At 38.8% G+C, this 26858-nt stretch overlaps 1 protein-coding gene across 2 annotated transcripts in view; it reads left to right on the top strand.

Annotated features, from left to right (window-relative positions):
• The window catches only part of MTMR10 (myotubularin related protein 10), a 39023-nt gene that overhangs the window by 6779 nt on the left and 5386 nt on the right, over positions 1 to 26858 (top strand). For both annotated transcript variants that reach the window (XM_068144002.1, XM_068144003.1), the window contains 12 exons: positions 6741 to 6877; positions 7990 to 8062; positions 10078 to 10220; positions 18746 to 18836; positions 21340 to 21517; positions 21914 to 22001; positions 22177 to 22265; positions 23240 to 23370; positions 23495 to 23564; positions 23756 to 23826; positions 24618 to 24787; positions 26100 to 26270. In XM_068144002.1, coding sequence (XP_068000103.1) covers positions 6741 to 6877; positions 7990 to 8062; positions 10078 to 10220; positions 18746 to 18836; positions 21340 to 21517; positions 21914 to 22001; positions 22177 to 22265; positions 23240 to 23370; positions 23495 to 23564; positions 23756 to 23826; positions 24618 to 24787; positions 26100 to 26270 — 1412 coding nt within the window. The remainder of the gene's footprint in view (positions 1 to 6740; positions 6878 to 7989; positions 8063 to 10077; positions 10221 to 18745; positions 18837 to 21339; positions 21518 to 21913; positions 22002 to 22176; positions 22266 to 23239; positions 23371 to 23494; positions 23565 to 23755; positions 23827 to 24617; positions 24788 to 26099; positions 26271 to 26858) is intronic.

Raw genomic sequence — 26858 nt, 5'->3', positions numbered from 1 at the left:
ATGTGTTGATGGTGAGTAGCAATAGCATACTAATTGCTGGTAATAACTGAATAGAACTTACATGAAGTCAGTTTCTGACTGTTTCCAAAGCATATTCAGCTGTTGATTTTTATTTCCAGTGCTGTGGTATGCTAGCCAAGGCTCTCTTTCTTACTTATGTAGCTGATTAAGACATGATATTGCAGGGTTAGGGTTTTTTCCCCTGCATCAAGTTTCTTACTTGAAATTGAAGTGTTGCTGTAATAGCTTAGCTATTTTAAAAGTTAATGTGAGGTATTAGATAAGTAGGTGAAATAGCTTTGTAATTTCAACTTGTTTTCAGGAATTGGTGTCATACAAGAGCATGAAATTGTTTTCAGCAGTGACAGTTTAGAAGTAATATAATCCCATAAAGCCTTTCTAAAGTAGATTTTTTTTTTTCCCCAACAATTCTTTTTTTTTTTCATTTAGGTTAGTTGCAAGAGTTTCAAATTCTAGATTTGAATTTGGAAACAGCAGCTTTCTGCAAACTAATCCTTCATGCAGCAACAAGTTTAAAACTGAACTAAGCATTTGATTTATATTTAGAATAAATGAGGCCTCACTTACAGTAAATATATGGTAAATTATTATAGCTTTTTTGTTTGTTTGACTCTAAGTGAATTTTCAGGCATGCCCTGGGTTCAGTTAACTACTTGTTTTGGTTTTGCTTTTTTTAAGGATTGGCATGCTGTATGGCCTACCAAGGCAGTCTGTATGTAGAATTTTAATTTCACATACAGTCTTACAAGTGGATTCTACTGGATGAAGTCAGTTGGTTCTGCTTGCTTTGTTTTGAATACAGAGAGGGCAGTTCTTACAATTTCAAACTGATAATCTATTTTCAGTACTTATGGATATCTGCAAAAGTGCTTTCTTATTTGCTACATACTAGCTGTAGGGAGATACAGAAATCCTTCTTTAAAGGTAGAAAGATGAACATGCTGCTTTAAAATCAAATATTTTAATGTTTCTGCATGTACATTCTGCAAACAGTTCCAAAGCAATTGGTTTCTGCCCACACTGTTCCACATTTTTTTAATGCCATAAGTCATTAAAGTTCAGAAAGAGGATAAAATGCTAGTGTAGGTTCTGAATTGACAGCTGACTGGTGAAGTGAGTCTTCACTGAACTAGTATCTATGAAACGTGTTTCTGTATTGATGTATTATGACTCACCTGGGTAATTTAAGATAGACCCAGTAATACATTGCAGACTGAGAACAGCATCTGAAACTTGTATAGGTGACATATGATAACAGGCTGAAAACCAGAATCCTCTCAAATTGTAACTGATTATATTGGTTAGGCAAAGTTAGGTTTTGGGAATCCATCCTAGCCAAACTAAAAATAAGCAAAATGCAGAACACTCTACCTCCTCACTGGTTTGTCTGTTGTTCACTTTACCCTGACCAAATCATTGCTAGCACCTTTTTTTTTTTGGGGGGTGGGGGAAGTTGGTGATAATTTAGCCTAAAAATACATGCTGATGTTAAGAAGAGCTGTTTATGATTCCATTTTTCTCCTCACAGGTGTATGTTCCTATTAGTTACTTGGTATGACACTTTTTTGTACAACAAAGGAACGAGCCAGATCAGAGACCTAATCCAGATGAAATTGGGACTGGCAAATAAAAAAAGGGAAGAAAAATACATGGCTAGAGTTATTTTCATCTGGATTAGTTCTCTAGTGTGACTAAGTCTTTCACAATGGCAGTGCCACCACAGGGGTTGAGGTAGGAGTGCATGTTGACTATACAACTGGATCAGGGCAACTCTGTAAGCATTTCAATCTACTGCAATACTTTGTTTTGGATCTAGTTGGTAATGAGAACCTTACTCACGATGGATATGGCCTTCTTGCCTTGAGAAATCCTGTTGGTTGCCTGTTCTATGTTCTTGTGTCCTTCCCTGTATTTCTGGGGAAGCTTTTATGGAGCATCCCATCCGAAAAGCAGAATAGAGATAAAAGACATTTTTTTAATGATCTTACAGATACTTTTGTCTTGAGTTTGGAAGTGTCTGAGCACACCAAACAGAAGATTCATTTAGAAGTGGATTGGAGACATTTACATCTAAATGCTTGGTGCATGCTAATAAACTCATACAATTTTGGTATTCTCCTTACAAGAGAGCAGCTAAGAGGAGGCAGCTAAATGGCTGAAGATGTTCTAGATTTTGGTTACATATTAATGAAGCTTTAATTAGAAATTCTTACTCGGAAATTTACAGAAGTTTATTATCTGCCAATGACTTTGCAGCAGCTTTAGATTCCCATCTTTATAAATACAAGTGAAAACATTTATGAGCAAGTTTAATGATTAAATGGCTGCTAGATTTAACTTTAGCTTTTCTGTTGTGAGCTTTTCGGAGCATCCTTCAGCTAAAAAAGCTGGGTTTTGATTGTCTCAATTGGGTATAATCACTACCAGCATCAGAGATGAGGAACAGGAGTTGCCTAAGTGCATTCAGGTGTTAGATTTTTATGAATTTAGGAATTATATAACGGAATGAAGTACTAAATACTGTGTTGTCCTTTTGTCTATTAGACCTTGAAGGTGCAGTAAACATTCAGGTTTAGAATTTCAGTGTTCATTAAAGAAATTTTATACAAATAAACCTATTCCTAAGTTCCTGGGACAGCATTAGAAAAAGTTCCCTTAGCAAACTTCTTAAGCCTGTAAGATTTGCATTATTCATTTACAGAGTCTGATTTCAGCTGTTCCTTGCCTCTAGCAAGTACCAGGTTCTTAATGTGCTAGAAAGAGTGTGTGTTAGCATTTCATTATGCCTGTGCACGTGTGCACTAGTATGTATTGATATATATGTGTGTGTATATGTGTATATATAGAACACAGCACTAAGATACAGCTTTATAAATGGCTCAGTTTATTTCTTTGTGCAGCATTTTTCTATTCAGTCAGTACCCTTAGATTTGCTGAATAGTGTTCAGCCTTTTTCATCTTGTACATCAATATGGTTCTGGTCCCAGATGCTTTTCAGTCAACCTTTTTCCCTGAAAACTAAGGTATTAGATAAGGTGTTCTGCTGTATTTGTTCTGTGTTCATAGGCAGCAGGACTGCTAGAAACTCTTTTGGATGGAAGGCTTTGGCAGCTGCTTCGGTGTGCAGCTGAAAAGCTGGAAATTATTTGGGGTCTCTTTCTTTGCTGACATGTTTCTTGAATTTTCAGCCAGGGTCATACAGAATTTCAACACAGTAACATGAAAACTGGCTACATAGGTGAAAGAGGAAATTCCCAGTTACAAGTTTGACTGTAGTGCTAATTCTAACAATTCTGGCTTAGTTTTTCAGATCTAGCAAATGGACTTCTCTGCCCTGTCATTGACAACAAATAGTGATAAAAAGCACACAATAAGCTAAGAAAAATCTTTTAGCTATTTTGTGTGATCTGCATGTATGCAAGTTATTAGATCCAGAGTTCCTGATGCCAAGTACCAATTATGGCTTTTGAAAGGTAAAAACAAATAAAATCAGACCTGAACCTGTGGGGCATGGCACCAAAAGTGACAAAAATACTGTTGACAGAATGGTGCAGAACATCCTATATTTCAGGATGTTACCAATCAGAGACTTTGTTTTCAAATCTTGCAGAAATAAATTGCCCTGAAGCCGAGACCTGACTCACTTCATGTGGCTGCAGGCTGGGAAGACAACTGATGCTGTTGCACAGTAGCTGGGGCACCTGTAGACCACTCCTGCTGGTCACTAAGAAGGCTGAATCCAGTGATGCCTGTGCTGTCTCCAGTTCCCATGCATGCATGCTCTGAATTTCATTTGGATTGTAGTGGGCTGTATATTATAATGGATTAGATGTATACCATGAAGTCTCTTAACATCCAAACCATGGAACAGTCAATTCTATTGCTTTTGGATGAGTCAGTAGAATTTTTCTGAAGTTTAACAGCAGTTTCTGAGGCTGTGTTACGGGGAAAGTGTGTTAGCTAGCTAGATCCTTCTCTCTTGTGTTATTTTTGTGATTCATATATTCAGTGTAGAAGTACTTTTATTAAAGATGATTAGGCTTTATATATAAGGGTGGCAACCTGTCATTTTTCTTCTGGTTTCCTGTCAGAGTTTAGACAAATGGCTCTTGTCTCCTGAGATCATTCTTTGACTGTTGGAGTCACATGGAAGTGTTGACTGCTGTTCCGTGTCTGGAACAGCTTGTGACTGTTTACTGGAAAAAAGCAGCAGCTACATTGTAAAAATGTGCAGTGTAATATCTTTGAATAGCTCTGTTGTTGACACTTGTATAGAAAAATCACCTACTCAACTACTAATACAAGAAAGGTTCATTGTGCAAGGCCAGCACATAGTATTTGTGTTATCTACTTTACTAAATCTGAGTGAGGTTTGGAAGGTTTGCACCTATTTATATTGCTCATTATATTTGTGTTGGATAAAATGAGAATAAATGAAGTTGTACAAAACCCAGATTATTGTTAATGTGTTGTAGTGTAGCTGCACAATTACGAGGGACGGAGGAGGGAAGTAGAAAGGAGTGGCGCTGGTAAAGATGATGTAGCAGGCATGTTTTAAACTACAGTAGATTCAAATTGAAGAAATTTGCATGGATCTCTCATTTCTCTACTGTTTTGGAGCATCAAGGACTTGAAGTATGGAAATGGTTTGGCAATAGTAATTTGTATTTTTAGCAAGAGTGTCTCCTGCAAGATACTAAAAAATATGACACTTGACAACAGATAAGAGAATGTTCTACAGAAACAAATTGCCTACTGAAGTTGCACTTCATTTCATGCTGTCTTTGGCACTCCCTATCTTTTTATTAGAAATACAGTGATACACTGGAGGTCCTGAGAGTGAGAAGAATAAAGATAATTTAGGTTTTGAACAACTGAATGAAGAGGCAAAGCTTCACAGGCAGAATGTGACTGAGAATTCAACACTGAATAATTGAAGATTAATGTCAACAGTGAGAAGGAAGTGCTTCAATATAGAGTTTGGGCTTTTGCAGTTATTTAAGCAAGCAGCTTATTAGAAAAAAAAATTGTGAGCATTAAGAAGTTTCAGGCCAGACTCTGCTAAAAGTATTGAAACATTTTCCTTACAGTATTGACCAGAAGTAGGGCTTAACATTCTCATGTACTCCATTATTGGGTGTTGTTTTCACTTGCTGTGGACTTGGCTGAGCTTTGAACTATACCTACTGAAGCTGTCAGAATGACCTTTTTTAGTTTCTTTCCAATTCAAAAGCCTATATAAGTATTTGAGAAAATACTTTAAAGCTCCAGCATATCTGAGTCTAGAACATTTTCACAACTCTTGCCACTTTTGGCATAGATTATGTATGTATATGATAACCACGGGTCAGTGTAACTTGTTCACTTACATCTTCAAACAGTCTGAATACTGAACATAATTTGCCAGCTCAGTGTTACAGAGCTAGTCCAGTAATTTTTCGTAGTTGTTCATTACAAATGAGGTAAAAGCAAGAACTGTGCTGCTGCTCTTAGTGACTTCCAGGCTGATGCCTAATCATATTAGGGACAAGAGACTTAGCAGGGCAGCTTAGCTAGATAGCTTAGGATGTGGAACATGTGCAGAGACTGGATCTCAAGACTAGCAAAAGGTGTATTTGTGCTGAAGCATTTGGAATGTTCAAGACAGTTCTTTGGATGTATGGTTACTTGGGTGCAGTGATGGCTACCTGAGGAAAATACTGTCTGTAAATCAGGAGACACATGGGAGATTCATTAAAAGCTGTATTCATGCTCACTGAGCATGCAGATAACTGATTGTAGCCATTAGTCACCCACAAAAATGGCTGTTTCTTGCTAGCATAGGGCACTCAGAGTATGTCGGGCAACGGGGTCTGTATGTGCCTGGCCTATTACAGGCAAGTTAGGCTTCAGCAATCTTTAATCCTTAGCCTTTTTTGAACAAAACCCTACAGCTAGTATAAAATTACACTTTTCTTGAAGGTGCCTCTACTCCTGCACTATTTATGCTAGACAGCAGCAAAAGGAGGTGGCTTATCTGATAACAGAAGTGAAAACCCTATGCAGGAATAATATAAGTGACCACATTTGTTTCCTGAAGTAAGAATGAAGTTAATATTTAGCTTTCAGAATCCTCTTGTGGAACTGAAAAGTAACATTATGCATAACTATTTACTTTTTCATTTTAAATGGTCCTCAGTCTCATTGGACTCTGTGGTTTTGGTTGGGTTTTTTCCTGTCATGGATTATCCCAGATGAATTAGCATAACTTATTTTCTTAATTTGCAGCTTCTGTTTTGCAAAAGGAGTTGGTTGGTCTACAGTAGATTGTAATGGTAGAAACTTTGAACTGATGAGGAGTGTTTAACATGGTTTTGTTCTGGGTTTTTTTTCTGTTTTATTTTTTTCATGAAATCACCTTAAATTTGGCTTAAAAACACATAGTAGCTGAGGGACATGAATGTAAGCCTTTGTTTTAAGGACAGTGTTGTCCAAACCAGTGCATTTTTAGTAGTAAAGAACTGCAGATTTTGATGTTTGGGTATAAGGAAAGTGATACTTGGTTAATTATTTTTTTTTTTAATTGGAGTGGTAATTAAACTCCAGGGTTGCCCATGTGTATACATTAAAAGAGACAAAGAGAAGGGGGCTTCTTGGTACTACAGATTGGAGTTGCTATGCCTGTAAGAGTGTTATAGGCTTCTAATTTCCTCTCCCTTTTTTTTTTTTTTCTGTTTTAGGTGAAATTGTGGTAAATGAAGTAAATTTTGTAAGAAAATGCATTGCAACAGATACAAGTCAGTATGACCTGTGGGGCAAATTGGTTTGCACTAACTTCAAGATTTCCTTTATCACGGATGACCCAATGCCACTGCAGGTTTGTTACTGCTTGCATCACTGTCATGGCAACAGATCTGATAGGTAAAATGGAGGGAAATAGATTATAGTCTCCTATCTGGTAAAAATGAGACCTTATAAACAAGCAGACTGAATATTCCACTGTCCTGTTTGGAATGTAGTGCTGTGCCATCCTTTCAGTGAAAATACCAGAAGAGAGCGGATTCTGTATGGAGAGACAGCCAGCTCTATTTATCTGTTCATGGAGGCTTCGTTGGGAAGCAGTTTTACAAAAGGCAAAGTGTGAATTACGTAAAAACATGTTCTTTCTTGAGGAGGAACGTAATTGCAAATGTTCCTTTGGCTGGACAAGTGTCAGATCAGCAAAGCCTTTAATGCATCCAAGTTTATTGGCATTACTGATGGACGACAAAGCAAATGTGAAATGAGTTTTCATTGTAGAGGAGCAACAAGAAAAGGGGAGAAAGAAATCAAGCCTTTGTCAAAGCAGAACAGGTGACATTCATAACCTCCTTCAGTTTTGGAACAGCACAGCATACAGTACTGTCTGGAGGTCCAAGTTGTGAGCTGTGTTGTTTTCAGTAGAGTTTATGCCTCCATTTTGGGCTTTTACAGAAAGCACTCTATTAACTAGGTGTCTGTAAAGCTGGGAAAGTAGATAAAGGCTTATTCCACAGTGGTTGGCAAGTTTGACCAAAGCTACTTAAGAAAAGTAATTTTGGATGTGAAATAGCTCTCAAAAAGTATTTCTGAAGACTGAATTATTTTCTTTCTGTCATTAAAGAAATAGTTTGAAGATTATTTTTTTCCAAGGTATTATATATATATTTTTATATATATATATATATATATAAAACACTTGAGATTGTAGCAATTTTTGAGGCTAGTAAATTCAGTGCAATTTTAGTGGTTAGTTTGCAGGTTTACTGAGTTTTCTAAACAGTTTGGTGTACCTTCCCCAGCACAAGGGAGCTGTTTCCACAATCTCTAATTACCTGTGAATAGGCAAGGGTGGTGCATGTCAGGAAAGTCTAGGCATGCTTGATTTTTATCATCATTTCAAAGTTGTACTGGGTATCTGGTTGCAAACTGCAGAACTGTAGTTAATGGCTATGACTTCATGTGTTTCAGAAATTCCATTATAAAAACCTCCTCCTTGGTGAACATGATGTTCCACTGACATGCATTGAGCAGATTGTCACAGGTATGTCAAAAATTATTAAGTTTGATGACAGTCTTTGAATTGACTTAGTTCAAAACTTTTAACTGCATGCCAGGTTTTATGTCATTATTCTTCCCTGATTTGAGGCATTTGGCTTATGTAAAATTAGGATGAAAGCCTTAAAATCTGAATTAAACCTGAGGTGCCATGTAGGAGACATATGTGGTTGGGTCTCTATATTGGTTTTGCAGTTAAGTACAATAACGAATCAACAGGAGTTCTGGGAGAGAGACCTGTTTATAGCAGCACAAATAGCAACTGGTTTATATCTAAACCCCTGAATCTCTTCTGTTTAAATACACTGGATTGCAAAAAAGCACACTGCTTCCACAATTTACACATAGCTGGGATATCCCACAACATAAATGCTGCAGTTTTCACTCCTAATTCTTAGCAGCTTAGTACCTAGTGGTCCTCAAAAATCTACAAGTGGCAATTGACATCTCAATCTGAAGAAACAATTTATAAACTACTGATCTTGAAGAACCAGTTTTTGATTCAGTGGCTAACATGTTTTGAAGAATATTTTTCATCCTGTGACTGAATATTTTTCAGATCTTGATTCTGGTGTGGTCTGTTAACGACATGGTTTTCTGACTGTAGGTAATTTAAGCTATTACTTAGAAGTTTTCAGTGCCCAAAGTTATTCAATAATCTGTTTCCCCTCTGGAAGCTAGTTGCAATCACTGTGAAAAGATTAATGTATCTCTGAGGAAGAATATTATGAAGAAAATTTTGTGGCTTTTTTTTTAAATGAAGGTAGCTGCTGCTGACATTGTATTGGTGTGTGTGTTTGTTCCCTCTTTTTGGAAATACCAAGTCACAAAATGTATTGCAAATCTGTTAGTGACAGTTCTGTATGGAGAGATGTTTATGAATGGAGTGTTACAGTCTTTAACATCTCAAATGCTCACGTAACAAATTCTGCTAAATATGGGAGGAAAGCCAACCAGTCTTGAATAATTGTTCTAGTAATTATGTCCTCTTTTACTTGAAATGTGCTCTTCCTAAATGGAGAGGGCTACAGAGAGCTTTTGTTGTGAAATTTGAAGTCTGACAGATTCTAGATTACTCTTGTGCATCCCCAGATTGACAAATAGCAGGAATGTTTGCAGATTCATTAGAAGAATGGTTTTGCTTTTCCATTGATATTTGAGGCTCTTCAGAGGGAGAGGGCATTACTTCCTGCCACACACTTGAGGAGATTATTTTTTGTTCTCCTGTTAGGCAGGTTTACCCTAGATTTAGTGAACCATAAGCTTTTACTAATGGGAATTACAGGGAGGTTTTGCAAGTGCTGCAGAAGACATTGTTCAGAGGTGATTATGTTGAAGGTGTATAGCTGGAGGTGTCCTAAATCAACCACTTCAGTTTTCTGGAAATACTTAGGTTTAAGCAGAAGATACCTGCATTGGGCACTATGTCAATTAATCACACAAAATCTATGTGCCCCAGTTTTCCCTGTTACTACAAGTAAAACCTCTGTGACTTCTGTGATGCTTATTTTTTACTGCTTAACTTCTCTGTCAGAAAAGGTGTCAGGGATTAACCCCACTGTGCTGCCTTTATTTTTTTTTTCTTTTTTCCCCTTTCCTCCTCCCCTTTTCTCCCCCACTCCTCTGCTGATGGGAGAGTAAAAAAAGGAAAGTGGAGAGCTTTAGTTGAATTACACAAAATGGTTGACTACTCTACTGCAGAGATGTGGTGAAAGAAACAGGGGAAAGGATAAACAAAAATTAAAATGCCTAACTAAAATTTGTACAGGACAACCACACCAGAAAGAGAGCAAGCTTAGCCCCTTCCCCCACTGACTCAGACACTTGTTAGAGCACAGGTTGATCAACAGGAGGACCTATAGATTTGCTCCCTCACTTGAACAGTAGAAATGTACTATTAAATGAGAAACTGCCGGTAGCAGCATTACTGTGTCTGCTTGAGCCAGTCTTGTGGTTTATATTTAGAAAACACGGCCCATTAACTTTGTCTTTTCTTTACAGTGAATGACACCAAGAGGAAGCAGAAGGTCCTTGGTCCCAACCAAAAACTTAAGTTTAATCCAACTGAATTAATAATTTATTGCAAAGACTTCCGCATTGTCAGGTTTCGTTTTGATGAAGCGGGGCCGGAAAGCGCAAAAAAGGTATTTTTGACTCCCTATTAAACCTTGTCTTGCAGCAACACCTGTGCTAAAAAGAATGCTTTTTGTTATGTTTTGTTAGAGAAGTGGGGGCAAGAATTGCAAATTAATCGCATTCTGTTACAGGAGACTATCTAGATTTTTAGAGTCAAAATTGTTAGGTATATGTCAGCTGTTTCGTGTAAGACAAATGTGCGTTTCTTCTCAAATCTCTACTTTATAAAACCACTGATTTATGAAACAAATATTTTGAAAGACTGGAATTGGAATCCTGCCTTACAGCTGTACAGCAGTTGCTTACAGTGCAATGGAAAATGGTTGGAACTCTGATACATTTTCTGAAAGCTTATTGCACTCCACAACTACCTTAAGGGAGGTTGTAGACAGGCGGAGGTTGGTCTCTTCTCCCAGGCAACCAGCACTAGAACAAGAGGACACAGTCTCAGGCTGTGCCAAGGGAGGTTTAGGCTGGATGTTGGGAAGAAGTTCTACACAGAGAGAGTGACTGCCCATTGGAATGGGCTGCCCAGGGAGGTGGTGGAGTCACCGTCATTGGAGGTGTTCAGCAGGAGATTTGATGGGGTGCTTGGTGCCATGGTTTAGTTGATTAGGTGGGCTGGGTGATAGGTTGGATGCGATGATCTTGAAGGTCTCTTCCAGTCTGGTCTGGTTTTGTCCTTTCCTATTCCTTTCCTATTCCTTTCCTATTCCTTTCCTATTCCTTTCCTATTCCTTTCCTATTCCTTTCCTATTCCTTTCCTATTCCTTTCCTATTCCTTTCCTATTCCTTTCCTATTCCTTTCCTATTCCTTTCCTATTCCTTTCCTATTCCTTTCCTATTCCTTTCCTATTCCTTTCCTATTCCTTTCCTATTCCTTTCCTATTCCTTTCCTATTCCTTTCCTATTCCTTTCCTATTCCTTTCCTATTCCTTTCCTATTCCTTTCCTATTCCTTTCCTATTCCTTTCCTATTCCTTTCCTATTCCTTTCCTATTCCTTTCCTATTCCTTTCCTATTCCTTTCCTATTCCTTTCCTATTCCTTTCCTATTCCTTTCCTATTCCTTTCCTATTCCTTTCCTATTCCTTTCCTATTCCTTTCCTATTCCTTTCCTATTCCTTTCCTATTCCTCTCCTATTCCTCTCCTATTCCTCTCCTATTCCTCTCCTATTCCTCTCCTATTCCTCTCCTATTCCTCTCCTATTCCTCTCCTATTCCTCTCCTATTCCTCTCCTATTCCTCTCCTATTCCTCTCCTATTCCATTGTACTACCTTATATACTACCCTTATACCCTTCTTATACTTCACACAGCAAGTTCTCCAATGAGCTCTTTGAATGACCAGTTTGTCTAATCTACATAAAACTCTGTTCTTTCTTAAAGTTTTCATAGAAAAGGCTTGCACACCCCTAGACAAGGAATTACTTCTGTCTGTGCATCCCTAGAAATTTCATTCCCTCTACAGTTTTTCACTCTTGCAGTCTTAAGGTTCAGAAAATCATACAATGTTATTTAACCTGCAGAGGTCCATGTAAGTTTCTGCTGTTGGAAGTGGTTAGTCTACCTCACAGTGTGAGCTCAACATGCTCAGCAGCCTCCTTAGTCCAGATGGGTGCCATAGGTTATGTGAGTCACAGCCCCTCTGACCTCCATGGCACCACTTGGTGGCATTTGTTTTGTAAGGAATGACCCAGTTTGCTCACAGAGCTTAAGAATTCCCCTTTTCAGTAGGATAAAGTTTGAGCTTAACTCTGTAAGTCCTAAGAACCGTCTGCCCAGGCATAAGTCTGTTTGCAGTTGTCAACTGAGTAACCAGTGAACCAGTTAATCACTTCTTCACCTTTTACCCTCTCCTAGAGATCCATGGGCAGGAGCCCAGTAATGAAGCAGACTGTGTTTTCCTTGTTACTTTTCTAGGTTCCTTCCTGCCTGCTGCCTTTGCTGTTTGTAACCTTTCATGTTTGGCAATCCTTCAACAGTCAATTCTCCTTTCACAGCTTCTCTGAAATCTCCCTGGAGCAGCCTATCTACTACAGTATCTGTATAGCAACTGTTTCTAATTGGTTGTCAGAGCTAGGAAGAGTGATTAGCCTGGAGGAGGGAGGAAGAGAAGAGCGTAAACTCAGCATCTCATTAGCACTTGTGCTCCATTTTCTTATGCAAGAGCAGAGATTGAAACCTTTTTATGAGGGTGCTTTCTTTATACAGTTATAATTACATGGTCTAACATGATCTCTTTCAATAGGAAGAACAGTTAGTTCTAGAGATCCACAAGGATCTGAATCTGCGTAGTTACAGAGCTAGTGCTGGTGGTGACCAAAAATGTGACAGTTGGCATTTTGAAATATCAGAATGTGCTCACTAGAGGAGTGGAAGAAAACTTGCACAAATCCTATGAATAAAGCGCTGGTAGGTCAAAACACCAACCTACTGAAGTACACACTTCAGACTATGGGAATATAAATGTCTATAACTTGTTGCTAGCAAATGTTCTATTTAAAGCAATAGTTAAAGAAATAAAACTGAGATACTTAAAAAATGCTTTTTAAAATAAGCCTTAGATACAAGGAGAACAGCTAATGACTTGTAATATCTTTCATGCATAGGTCTTTGAATGTAATGGAAATGACTGCATTCAGTGGCATAAATTGATGCTGGCAAAGAGAACGTGATCTGTTCATAAGGAAGTGCCTGTATTTGCTGAAAAGGGCATAATGGAGAACACCCCTTCCTTTAAGCTGTCTTACTAGAATAGAACTAGAATTCTGGTTCTTTTTTGGATAGTAAGTGTGAAAAGAGGGATCCAAGTTTGTTCACATGTAGACAGTCTGACTGACTTGAACACATCTAAACAGAATGCATGGTGAATATTGGGAGAACTTTTAGTTGTGTTTTTCTCCACCTTTAAGCAGAAACAAATTGGAAGAACACACTGCATTTTGAAATTAATTAGTTTATTTTGAGGTAATTTTGGTTTTTGTGAAGACACTTAAAAATCAGGTCTATTAGGAAAATATCTTCATCATCAGTTGCAGTGAATACCTGCTAATAAAATATTGATCATTGATCACCCAAGCACATGTTTTATTCCTCAATTTTATTAATGGATATTTTAGAGACAACAGTTAAAGAATAATAGAATAGAAACTTGCACTCATCACTGTTGAGCAGTGCAGTTCTGTTTTGTCTCTAAAATAAAGCTATGGAGTCGCCAAAGGAAGGAAAGCCAGATGGGTGTGGGAGGAAGTGGAGGATGGGGATGCAAGGGTAAGCAAGTTGGGGAAGTCTTAAATTAGGCAGTTTAAAAGAAGCAGCATTTCACATTCTTTAAGAGAAAAGGAATGATTTTGTTCCAAAAACCACAACAAAAGCTGACTGAAAATTGCAAATTTCTAGCCACTGTAAGCTGTAATAGCCACACTGGACTAAAGAAATGAAACAGTATGAAAAGTTGAGGCTTTAGATGCTGTGACTGACAGATGATGTGTAGCATGCTGCCTCACCACGCATATGAATCTTGGCAGTACACCAGACAGGAGATTATAGGGTGTGTGCCAGTTTCCTGACTATGTCTCCATTTTCTCAGTCCCTTTCTCCTCTGGCATGCCCTCAGTTCTTTTCCTTCAGGAAGCTTTTTTTTTTTCCCTAAATGAGTGTGAGAGCGGTTTCAGAAGCAAGTGCTTAATCAAAACAGAAGGAAAATGATTTATCTCAAATCTTGTTTCCTGTGCAATCAAAAGTAGCATTCTCCTGCGTCATAACAGTTGGGATGGAGTGGAACAGTTTTTTTCCCAATTGTTATGAAGAATAATACAAAACTCAAGAGTTTGGACAAGTGGTCCTGACCATCCCTTCACACACACCCCCCCCGCTTCTATATTACCTTGTTCTAATTGTTTATACAGATCACAAAATTGGTAATACCTGAAGACAGTGGGAAGAAGTGAGAAGAAATTAATTTTGTGATCTTTGGAGGGGGTGAAGAAAACTTTTTCAGAAGTAAGGGTATATAAAGGTATTTTTAAAAATAGCAGTCTACTTTACTATTTCTCTTAAGGCTTAGGAATCTTAGAATTCAAACATTCTTGTGCAAACAAGGATTCTGGTATGTAAAAAGTAACTTCAGCTTCTGAAATCCATGTACTGTTTCCTTTCATGTAGGTGACTTTTGTAATCCAAGCAAATGAAGTGTTACGTATAGCTGGTGTTGGAATTCTTACAGAAGGAAAGAAAACAGTTCTTGGTGAAATAATTCATAGCCTAGCAACTAGAAGAACATGCATGATGGTTAGGGATGAAAGTCTTGTTACCTAAAAGATTATTTTTTCCAGGAAGACTTCCCACCTAGGAAGATTAATGAATTCTGTCCATGGGACTTGATCTGGTCTTGGTTGCATGACTTTCTGTTATAGGTGTCTACTTGTAATAGGAATCGCAGTAGCAGGGGAAAATAGCAACCCTCCAGTGGGTTCATAAAACAGGTATGAGGTGAAGTGCAGGACTATGCTAACTTAGCACATCTTCAATATGACTGTCAGAGCTGCTTTCCATGAACATTAGCAATGTTTTGAAGCTCTTTGTCCTTGGTAACATTCCTGTTGAAGAGGAGGGCTTGGCCTGCAAGTGTCATTTATTTTTCCCAGATGGGATTTGAACAGGGGACGCTGACATAGGGAAGTGGCCTTTGTACTATGAAATAATTACGGCCATTGTGTTTACTGCATTTAATAAATGAACTTTCCACAAGCAGCCTATTCTCTTGTTACTTGAATGAGCCTAAATATCTTCAGCTTTACACAATTGTAAATTGGCAAGAATACCAAACATTTTTCAGTTGATATGAGAACATTTCCTGTAAAACATGTTTGTCTTCCAATTTAAGAACTTTCTACTTATGGTGGTAATCTGCTGAGATCTGTGGAATGTGCTTGTCTTTTGAAACTTTTGAACAATGCAACTACTATGTGGATTTAATGAGGAATAAACAGAAAATTAGTATTTCTTCAATGCTTTTTTAGTGTATATGTGAGTGAAATTTGTCTAAAACGTAAAAAATGAAGACAGCAGCATGATAGAAACACGTTTGAGTTTCTTTAATAGCAGAAATAGAGATCCTGACCCTCTGTTGTAATCTGCAGGTGGACTATTTGACCCATGCAATACCTGGTGTTGTGAGTTAATGTCTATACTGAGAACACCTGGGAGCATTTTTCAGCTGCTGGGTTCAAAAGCACAGCTGAGCAATCCTGATTTTGGAAACCAGATCTGGGTGCCTCCCATTTCCCCCCCACAATTTTACCTGTCTTAACAGAGCACACATGCAGTCTTTCTGCAGATTTCTGCTGCTGCTTGTGAAAAGAGGTGATACTCTAGAATAGACCAGACCAGGTTGGAAGAGACCTTCAAGATCATCGTGTCCAACCTATCATCCAGCACCACCCAACCAACTAAACCATGCAACCAAGCACCCTGTCAAGTCTCCTCCTGAACACCTCCAGTGATGGTGACTCCACCACCTCCCCGGGCAGCCCATTCCAATGGGCAATCACTCTCTCTGTTAAATTTAAATCACTCTCTCTAGTTCCAGTGTGTTACTGGGTACCGCAATGGATGGGCTTGGTCTTGCACTTCATCTGCAATCATAGATCAGTGTAGTAAAAGGCTTTCATCCTTCACTGTTGTAAATGAAGAGGAGTTGCTGTTACTTTTCACTTTGGTAACTGATACTTACATTGAAAAGTGGAAGTCAGGATGTGTATGTGCACAGTTCCATTTTGTTTCATTGTAAACACTAGGCAAAAGTGGTCTGTTAGAAGAGGCAAGGTAGTATGGAACAATTGGCTGCTTCAGCTTTGCTTTGCATGCTGAAAGCACAAGACGTAATAAAATGTGCATGGCTTCCAGCTACTTCATGGTAGTTATTAAATATTTTACCAAGTCCTAGAAGTGACCTTCTAAACTTTAATTTGAGAAGTCATGCTAAAATTTCCTAGTGACACTTGTATTGTCTGGGGGTCCACCCTCTGCTTCACAGTGTGCTGTCCTCTATTTGCTTTTGCAGTTTCATTGTAGGACTGAAAGTGTGGAGAGAAAAGTTAAAGCAACTGTGCTTCTAAGATTTTATAAGATTTATTTTTATTCTTTTTGGAGAGTGTGTTTGGGAAAAAAAGACAACTTTAGCTTTTCAACTCCAGTCAGTGTAGAATCATTACTGTTTGTTTAAAAAGTGTGAGAAACATTCCCATCAAAAGCCGAAGTTCCATAATGCCATATATGTTGCATACAGGATAGCAAGAGTGCAGTACCTTTCTTCATGCAGAACTTGGTGTAAGTGAGCTCTCAGGTTTTTTTCCTGGGGCACAATGCTGCTGGCAGCATTCAGCGGTGTGTCCTGCAACTCTTGCCTTTATGTCTATGACAATAACAAAACTCTGTCCCTCACAGAAAACAGCATCTTGGATGCACAGAATATCTTTCAAAACTAACATCCCAAACTGCTAAACAGTGAATATATACTGCCAACATGTTGTCATATATAAAACATCATGAAGAGCTGATAGAAGAAAAGGGACAGGAAAGCTTGTAGGTGGTAATAATGTGAATTTACACTGTCTTTGTCCCTAATTACAAAAGTTCCTCACATGGAATTTCTGCTTCTGAACATGACAAACAGTGTTTTGTGGTTTATAACCTTTTCATTTTAGTAAAATGGAGAAGCAAATACTGAGGGGGAAAAAGGCAAAGCTAAAGACTCCAAATCGCATCCTGATATTTGGAGAATACCAGTGCAGATCTCTACTTGAAAGGGTATTTTTCATCCTGAGTTTGATTCTCCTAGATATTAGAGGTTTTGTCAGTTCTTTTGTATTTATTAGTGAATATCCATATTCAATGAGAGAAAGGCTATCAGACCTTGATTGTATTTGAAGTTTACAGTCTGAAACCTCCACTCTGAATTGTAATAGTCATAGGGCTCTACAAAAATGAGCAATTTATATGGGTAGAAAATCAGTTGCTTATGTGATGCTGGTCCCAAAATGGTTGCAAAGAATGTGAAGTCTTAGGCAAGGTTATTCCTTGTGCCACATGCTAATCTCTGCTGTTCTGAGGATGCAGCTCTCTCTTGCTTTTAAGTCTCTGCTGAATTCCCCTTCCCAGGACAGGGCTTGTTGACTCAGCATGGTTAAACTGGATTGGTGCGTCAGATTGTCAGTGACAGTGCTGGCACTTGCATAAACCTGCAGGTATAACCATGGTTGGGTTTCAAATCCAGCCACCTGGAACAGAACCTATAAGGGCCAGGCCAAATTGTAATAAAGTTGACATCTTCCTACCCTTAAAAAGTCTGGCTGATGTTTCAGTCCTCAAGATCAGTGAGAGACTGGGAAAGGAGTGACTGCTGGCATGTTTAATTAGCTGTAGGTCACACACACAAGATGGATGGAGAATCTTTGGCCTGCCATTCCACTGACAAACTGCAAGTGGCTTCTCCCACTGGGAATTACTTATTTCAAAGTAACCTGGGGAAAAGCTGTTCTTTATTACCAAATAATTTGCTTTTTGTTTATATACATCAAAGCCCTTCATAATTTTGGAATACAACTTAATTAGATGTAGGATTGACATAGGTTCTGGAGGTCTTCAAAGAGCAACCTTTTGTTTTGCTTTCCAAGAGTAGAAATGTTTGAAGGTTGAGTTTTGGGTAGCGAAGACTGGTAAGCCTAATGCCTATATAGGGTGAATTAGTGGAAAAGATAGCACAAAAAAAAAGAAATAGGTACAAACTCTTGGTTGAATGTGATACTTTAGGGAAGAGCCAACAGGGCTTTTGAAAAGGGAAGTCACACTTCAAAAACTTCTTGGCCCAAGTGACAACTCTGTAGAAGAAATACCTATCAGATGCTGTTGAATAGGAAGTACCTGAACTGTCAGTTTGAAACATATCATGGTAAAATGTCATGGTATGCATTCTCTGTTTCTACCCTCTTCTCTAAGCATTAGTTGCTTGCCACTGTCAGGAACAGAGTGCAAGGTTAGACCTTTTTGGGCCATCTTTATGCTGTGGCAGTAAGTACTTTTCATAGGAAAAAAATTATTTATCAAAGGCCAATTACAAATGAGATTCATCTTCAGTGTGCTCATGGCTTGTGTGTGTGCTCTTTTCTTGTTCAGTTTTCCTCCTTACTTCTCTGTGCAGGTGAGCAGGCACAGCACAGTCGTTCCAAGTCCCTGCTTGATTCTGTTGACACACAGTTGTGTACAGGGGATGCCTGTTGCAGTCAGACCTTCCTTACAAAAGCTTGGTCTGCCCCTATCAGTTAATTGCTCTTATCAGTGGTTGTGAACTTACCTGCTGTGATTATGGTCTCTTGGCAAACAGGAGTATATTTCACTATACAGTTCACTCATCTCAAAACACGGAAATAAAACATCAGAAGAATGGGTTTTAACTTTTGCTCTGCCTATTTCATGCTGTCATAATTACAGGCAATTAATTTCATACCTATAAAAGTAATTATTTCTTTCCTAGGTGTGCCTTGCAATAGCTCATTATTCTCAGCCAACGGACCTTCAGCTTCTCTTTGCATTTGAGTACGTTGGGGAAATATATCACAATCCAGGTAAGTATGAAAATATTTTGGATTATTCTTTTCCCATTTCACAATGTGTAATTTTAGTAAGACTTCTGTCTAGAAGCAGTGGCAAAAAACATTTGAGGCTTTCTCCAGGAGTAATAAAATTGGCTTGTGCTGCACCCAACCTCTTACTTTTGATTCTAAGTTATTCATTGTGATAGACAGTAATGACCAAAATCAAAAGAAATGTCTTTCCTGTCTGAAACCAACCCAAAACCTATGTCAGCATGAATATTCATATTTCTTACTTCATGCTTCAATCCTCCTATTGTATGTCTCTATCAGTACTGTAGGTACCTAGCTAATGTCCCATCAGGCAGGCTTGTTCACCTGCCCTTCTTTTGGGAATAAGTTTCTCTTCTGGTGGTATTGCAGGAGGATTTGTGCAACTTGGGACTCCATACCTTCTTTCCTAGAGGCTTACTAGGCAGTTCTTACCACTCAAAACCTCCACCACTCCTGCTGAGTTGGAGCACACCCTCTCTGCTCAAGGCCAATCTCCAACTGAACCTTTTCAGTTAGGTAAGCCTGTAAAAGATGCCTTTGGAACTTGATTTCTAGTGTAATGCTGTGCGGTCACTGCTTAGTGTTCCCCAGCCAATACACAGCTGAAAACCATCAGTTCTAGCATTACAAGCCTCCAAAGAGAGAAATTGCCACCAATGTAGTTCTGTGGTGCTGAAATAGTTACTTCTCAGCAGCTGGCATTAGAAACTGCTGATCTGCCTGTAACAAAACTTGAATGTTGTGGAATTAGGAGCTGAGGCCTTCAAATTTGCACCAAAATGCATGTTTTTCCTGTGGGTGCCTACATGACTGCCCTGTGCATGCACAAGAATTAAATGTGCATGGTATTACGTTGCACATACATAATTTCTTACCTGATAAAGGTCTGTGAACTTCAGCTTTATAAAGTGCTAGGGAGGAAGGCAATTTGTGGATAAAATTACAATGAAACGTTAGTGGAGTGTGAACAAAATGTTAGTCTGTCACTGAGTTGCCTTCAGCCTGTCCTTAAAATGCCATTTGCTGTATGGAAAAATACCTAGTGGAAAAATTACATAAGGTGGGTAAAAAAATGTTGTTCCTCTAGAGCAGCAGGCCAGGATCACAAAAGGTAGTTGTTCTGCTGTGCTGCAGTTGCTGGAGAAAGAGAGTTTGAAATACCTTTGATTTGGGTTGGGGGTTTTCTGTCATTGTGAACCTTGGTATTTGTAGCATAGATCTCTGGCTTTCCTCTTACAGTTCCAGCACTGTTTTACAACTTTCTATCCCTGCTAGTCACAGTAAAATAAAAATCAAATTACTGTCTTTGTGCTTCTTAGAATCAGAGTGGTTTGCATTGGGCAGGGCCTTAAAGATCGTTTAGTTCCAAACCCCCTGCCAAGGACAGGGACACCTTCCACTAGACCAGGTTGCTCAAGGCCTCGTGGTCTCAAACACCTCCAGAGAGGGGACATCCATGACCTCTTGGGTAACCTGTTCTTGCAGAACATAACGAGTCTGCATTGCTCTAGTTCATAGGTACAGCTTTTTGTTTTTACTTACCAGGCTGTATTTGATGATATATCCTCCTATTTAACACCACACTTAAAACATTTTGGAGTAATTGTCATATTTCTCTGTACATTGGCCTTGAACAACTACTTTGTTCTGATTTTAGTCCAGTTTTCTTTTGAAAAATATAAGTAGTCTGAGTACTGGTGCCAGGATGATGTTGATAGATACAGAAAGTAGAAAGTACACAATATCTGAGATGAGAGTAGAGCCATAAGGCTGTATTCTGCATTGTTTGGGTGGGCACTGAGATCTTTATAGACTTTTGCTAAAGCTAGGAGCTTTCGTGACTGATGGAATAGGGTTTAGTTTACTTTCATCTAAAACTTGGCTTCCAAATGTCTAGAGACATAATGTAGTCTGCCTCCTTGGCACCCAAAAAATGACTAGCAAAGGAGAGCCTTCTGTATTAGTAACAATCTACATAATCATCTTGGTCCCTATCCAAATAATGGTAGGCCATATATTTGTTTTCAGTTTATTTGCTGCTAATACAGCAGCTGTTTAAAGCTGTTGAAATAGTACAATTTTTATTTGACTTTTTTCAGAAGCTACCTAGTTAAAGGGTAGCCTATGGAGAGTTCATGTTTTCAAAAGGTTGGTAACATTGGCATGCACAAGAGAGAAACTCTGTGGCTGAAGATAACATTCATTCCCAAGTGTTAGTACGTCTTGCTTTCTACCAAGCAGCACAACCTACTGATTCTGTGTGCTTCCTTGTTGAAATGACAGGAAGAGAAATACATTTTCATCTTTATGTATCACCAAGCTGTCATTAAATCACTGATCTGATGTAACACAAGAGTAGGTAATGATAGTCCTGATGCTGGGGGCTCATACTTGTAATTTGGAAGGTGAAGAACGTGACTTCTCTTCTGTTTACTTTTTTTTCTTCCCTTAAAAAGTGCATTGATGAATTTTCTTTTCCTAGCAAAGAAGGTGAATGGAATAGACCCTGGAGGCGGTGGTGGTGGCAGCATTGGCAGTGCCAGCGGTCAGCAGACACCTTTGTTTGAAACTTACTCTGATTGGGATAGAGAAATCAAAAGGACAGGTGCATCAGAATGGAGAGTTTGTTCAGTCAATGAAGGTTATATGATATCTACTTGGTAAGTTTCTATTACTACACAAGTAGAAGAAAACAAGGCAATTATTTTACTGTCTTTTCCTGTCTCCTCTGTCCAAGCCTCCATCCTACCTAATGCTGTACTTCATTTCTGAAATGTGCCACTCTGTGGAGAGGCCCTTAATTGAAAGATTCCAATGTTGTCATTACAGGAATTGTCATATTTTGACATCTGTTGCTTTCATGATTCTGTAGTTCCCTCTGAGTCATGCTTGTTTCTAAGCAAATGCATCTGAGCCGTGCCAGTGCTGTGTATGATCATGCAGACAAACAGGACAAGCAGTTAGCACTGCTGGTTTAGGGGCTGGTGGAATATTTTAAGAGTTGGTAGGGCAGCATTGCAGGAAGTAACCTTTTGTATCAACTTTTTTTCCCCAAGCCTTCCAGAATATTTTGTGGTTCCGTCTTCCTTAGCAGATCAAGACCTTAAGCTATACTCCTACTCTTTCATTGGGAGACGAATGCCAGTAAGTGTAGTCTTCATTCTGTTACTGATCTTGACCACTGTACAACATTAAAGATATGTATGCTAATTAACATAGTTGTGTATGGAGCATTGATTAAAAAATGCCTGTGGAATAGCAAGAACCTGCATCATTTTGTGATTTCTTTTTTGTTGTGTTTTTTCCCCTCCCATATTAGTTATGGTCCTGGAATCACCCTAATGGGAGTGCCCTCGTAAGAATGGCCCACATTAAAGATGTGTTGCAACAAAGAAGAATTGATCAAAGGTACATGAGGAGTTATGTTACTCTTTAATCAGATACCTGGGATAATGCAAATGGAGACTGTGCGTAACACAGAGCAGCAGTTGGTGATGGAGAAGGAGACTTGCTTCACAATACTGTAGTGCAGTGGCTTTTCACAACTGTTCTCCAAATACAGCTCTGGCACAACTCCTGCTCAAGGTCCACTTCTCTTTCAAATCCTCAGTGATTTTTCAAATTTTAAGGGCTGTTTGGCTTTTAGGTGGCAAGTCATTCAGCTGATGTAATTTATTGATAGAAGGATGAGGATGAATCTTTTCTATTGATGCTAATGTAATACAGTTTCAGATGTTGTCTTCCCTGCTTCAGGAAGACGCAGTAACAATTACTTATTTGCAGCACTGGGAAGTGCCAGAATGCCACAGTGCAAATGGTGTTTCGGTGAAGTATTTGTCACTCACTGCCCTTGATGAAAGATGAAGTTGTTTAGAACCTTGCCTAAGTAGTTTGTGGGCTTGGTTTTGGGTTTTTTTGTTTGTCAGGTGACTTTCTGCAGTAGTACATGCACATAAATTGTGTGCGTTAGGCTGGGTGCTCCGAGTTCGGTTTGAAATGCTGTCAAATTTCTTGGCTTTGTACACCTTACATACATGCTGTTTATGTAGCTTAGATAATCAATAATCTTACGGGAGATGAAAAATCGCGTGGAGCTATTTAACTGTACGTCAGCCTCTGATTTTTCACTTCCCAGATGTGCTGTTTTAATGATCTAGCATTTCCCTGTGTTGTTTGTTTTGTAGCTAACAAATACCAAAATATTGGAGTCAGTACCTTTGTGGCAGGAGCAGTATGTCTCCTGAATATAAACTAGAAAACTGTGTTTTAAAGTAAGGTGCATGTTTTATGTGGTTTTAGTTGTTTGCAGTTCCAAGACTGTGGCACATTTCTTGACAATCTTTCTTTGCTCTCCAATAGTAAGAGGTCTTTTTCTTGCTTAGGATTTGTAATGCAATAACTCGAAGCCATCCTCTGAGAAGTGACGTCTACAAGTCTGATCTGGACAAGTGTCTCCCCAGCATCCAGGAAATCCAGGCTGCACATATCAAACTCAAACAGCTGTGTGTTAATGGTATGCTGGAGTGTCCTTCTTTCATGGTGGACATTTTCTTGAAATACAAGAGCTCAAGTAGATCTGGCTAAGGGCAAGAGTTATACAAAGTTGTTCTGCAGTGTAATTGTTTTCCTTGTTACAGAGCCTTTCGAAGAAACTGAAGAGAAGTGGCTATCCTCTCTGGAAAATACTCGCTGGTTAGAGTATATTAGGTTTGTACCATTAACAAAGTGCTGGTTAATGAGATGTGATGAACGTTCATCAGTGTAAATAAGCAGTGAATCAGTTGAAGGATTCTGTTACAATATATGAGTTAGGAAAATAGAGAGATCCCAGATGTATTTTTTGTCATGAGTGTGAACCAGCTGTACTAACTGTTGTATCACTTGCTTTCTCTCTCTAGGTCGTTCCTTAGGCATTCTGCTGAGCTTGTCTATATGATGGAGTGTAAGCATGTTTCTGTAGTTCTGCAAGGTAATGCAACCACATAGTGTGCACTAGTATTATAATGTAGATACACACGTTTAGATTACATCATCTGTAATTGTTATACAGAAACCCTTTCACTTTTAAATATTTTAAGTATTTGAGGAACTAGAATTGAAAATAGTTTTGTTATGTATGTGAACTGCCCATAGCATCAAAGGGAGATTTGGGTCTATTTGGTTTTTACTCTGGTAATGACATGATAGAATTGAAACTTCAGGGTGAGCTTTAGAACTGTGTTAATTGGGCAAGTACTCCTTGCATAAACAGTGCCAGTTTTATTCAGAGGGCCTATGTACAAAAGTATTACATTAACAGTGGCTGCTGTTGTGTACACATATTCCAGGGGAAAAAAAGGCACTGAAAAATGTGCTCATGTCAAGATGGGAGATGTTGTTATTCCTGTAATTCTCACAACCCCCATTCAGCCGCTCTAACCCACTCCTATACAATGGCCTTCCAAAACTGCTTCAGGGTGGAAAATGCGTTGAAAATTTCCAGCAACAAGAACACCTTCCTTGTCAGTGTATCTTGCTTTAAATACCAGGTGTTTGGGTGGCTATTTTCTTCCTGATGAATGCATTGTTGTGCTGTATGCTGCAGGAACGTTTTCTATGGTATCAGTCTCAGTTAAAAGTATATGAATTACAGCTGCAAAAAGCATGTTTTAAAAGAAATTGAAAGGAAAACTTTAGACCTGGTTGCCACTTTTTGCTCTGAGGTCTGCATGTGCATATATAACTGAAATATTTCATCCATTATGTATATTATATTCACAGAGGAAGAAGGACGGGATCTGAGCTGTCTTGCTGCTTCTCTCATTCAAGTCATGCTGGATCCCTACTTCAGAACAATTGTTGGATTTCAAAGCTTAATACAGAAGGAATGGGTCATGGCAGGGTATCAGTTTTTAGACAGATGTAACCACTTAAAGAGATCTGACAAAGAGGTAAGAATGAATGGTATTGGTATGTGATAATGGTATCTGCCTTGATGTTTCTTGACACAGAAATTTTACAAGAAAAACTATTTCATAATACTTTCAAATCTCACAGAGAAAATGAGACTTTGCCCAGGTTGGAGATGGATTTTCTTTATCCTCCATAGCCGTGTGAGGTTCAGTAAACTGGGGGTGTGATCTGCTGGGATTTCATGTTGCTTTAGTGTTGCACAGGAAAAGGCCCCACTGTTAACAGATGCTAGCACAACCCACATATTAAACTGAAATAAAAGGAGGTTAGCAAGGGGTCAATTATTCTGTTTGTGTTACCAGGGGTATCTGTTTTCATCCCTGTTGTTTTGCATGTTTGGTTACATCAGTATGCAGTAGTTTCCCAAGTACTGAGCTGATGGAGAAGCACTGCAGCTTTATGAACTGGTACACAGCTGCCAAGCAGATTAATAGAGGGTTGCACAGTGCCTGATTTTTCAGTATTTCAGCTAATCTTATTTAACCTCTTGATTGCAAAGGCAAGACTTGTAATTGCAGTTGTAAAAATAGAGGACCCTACGTTAGCAGCTTTTTTGCAGGGACAGTGCCCAAGTGTAATAGAAAGGCAATATCCCCAGAGTGGAGCCAACAGACAAACTGAGGGCATTGAGCACTAAGCAGAGAAAATGCATGAAGGGATAAAGTAACTGAAATGCCAGGGGGGGATAATGAGAGAGCAGATATTTTTGACCCTAGGAAAGGATATACAGAAGACTGAAGCTTGAATGAGGAAAATACTTGTAAAGCTTTATATACATGATAATTTATACTTCTGCCATTCATGGGCCACCATGGAAAGAGCTAGACAGTGAAGCGAGAAGTTCCTATGGCTAAATCCTAAGTTCTCCAGTAACTTCAAACAAGAAGGAAGTACATAAGTTGTGGACATAAGGCTGAGCAAAAAGGAAGGCTTCTACTAGCACTGATTTGGAAATTACAAGGGATGTGCAAGATGACAGAAAGCATTTTTGCAGCTACATGAGTATGAAGAGAGTCCAGGAAAGAACTGACTGGCTTCTTACACAGCAGGGAAAGCTGTGAAAAGGTAATATGGAGAAAGCCAGTTGACATAGTTGCTTGAGCAAGTGTGTGCAAAGGAATACAAGGCATTAGAGTTGCATAAAGTCATAAAAGATACAATGCTGCCAACGGTTTACCCTGTTGAGGAATATACTAGAGGTATAGCTAAATACCCTGACGGAGCAAAGAAATTGGTATGATGTGGGAAATGGTATAGTGTTAAATCTTACAATTCTGTTTCTTTCCACAGTCTCCTTTGTTCTTGATGTTTCTTGACTGTGTTTGGCAGCTGCTAGAACAATACCCAGCAGCCTTCGAGTTCTCTGAAGTGTACTTGACCATCCTGTATGACAGCGCACGGATCTCACTGTTTGGCACTTTCCTTTTCAACTGCCCTCACCAGCGAGTGAAGGAGAGCACTGTGAGTATGAGGTGGTACACCGACTCCTCAGATCAGACTGCAGCTTGCCCTCTTGGGAGTAACATCAGCTCAGCTCAGTGGCAGTCCTTTGTATTTTTCAAAATGTCCTGCTCTGTATGGGACAAAACATTCAGCTCCTTGGTGAATATGATCAGAATGTCTTTTCAGGTGACTGTTGCACAGACAGTAATTAACTGTCAAGAAGAAACTCTGATGAATTTCTTCTATTTCCCACCCCCCCCCAGAATGTGGTATTTGTACTCCTCTAGGAAACAGATTTCTATCTGGAAATGATAAAGCAGAATGACAGGCAATGAGTACAATTTCACACTTCAGGCAAACTTGGAAATCTCTTGATATAATTGTTTTAAATAGCTGAAATTGGGAAGGGCTATGTAAAGTTCAAACAGTAATACACTGTGAAAATGGAGCACTGAAATTTGTTTTTGAAAACTGGGGCCTATCAGAACTCTGTAAAAAAACAACAACAACAAACAAAACATTTGATGACTGGCAAAAGTAAAACTTTGTTAGTTTGTTAAATATTTTCCCTTTAAAGTTGCAAGTAACTACCTTAGAAGTGGAGCA

The sequence above is a fragment of the Melanerpes formicivorus genome, unplaced genomic scaffold (assembly GCF_026170545.1).
Source record: "Melanerpes formicivorus ecotype bairdi unplaced genomic scaffold, bMelFor1.0.p_v2 SCAF_10, whole genome shotgun sequence".
Lineage (NCBI taxonomy): Eukaryota > Metazoa > Chordata > Aves > Piciformes > Picidae > Melanerpes > Melanerpes formicivorus.
Note: the sequence above shows the minus strand (reverse complement) of the source record. Positions and strands in the feature narration are given on the sequence as shown.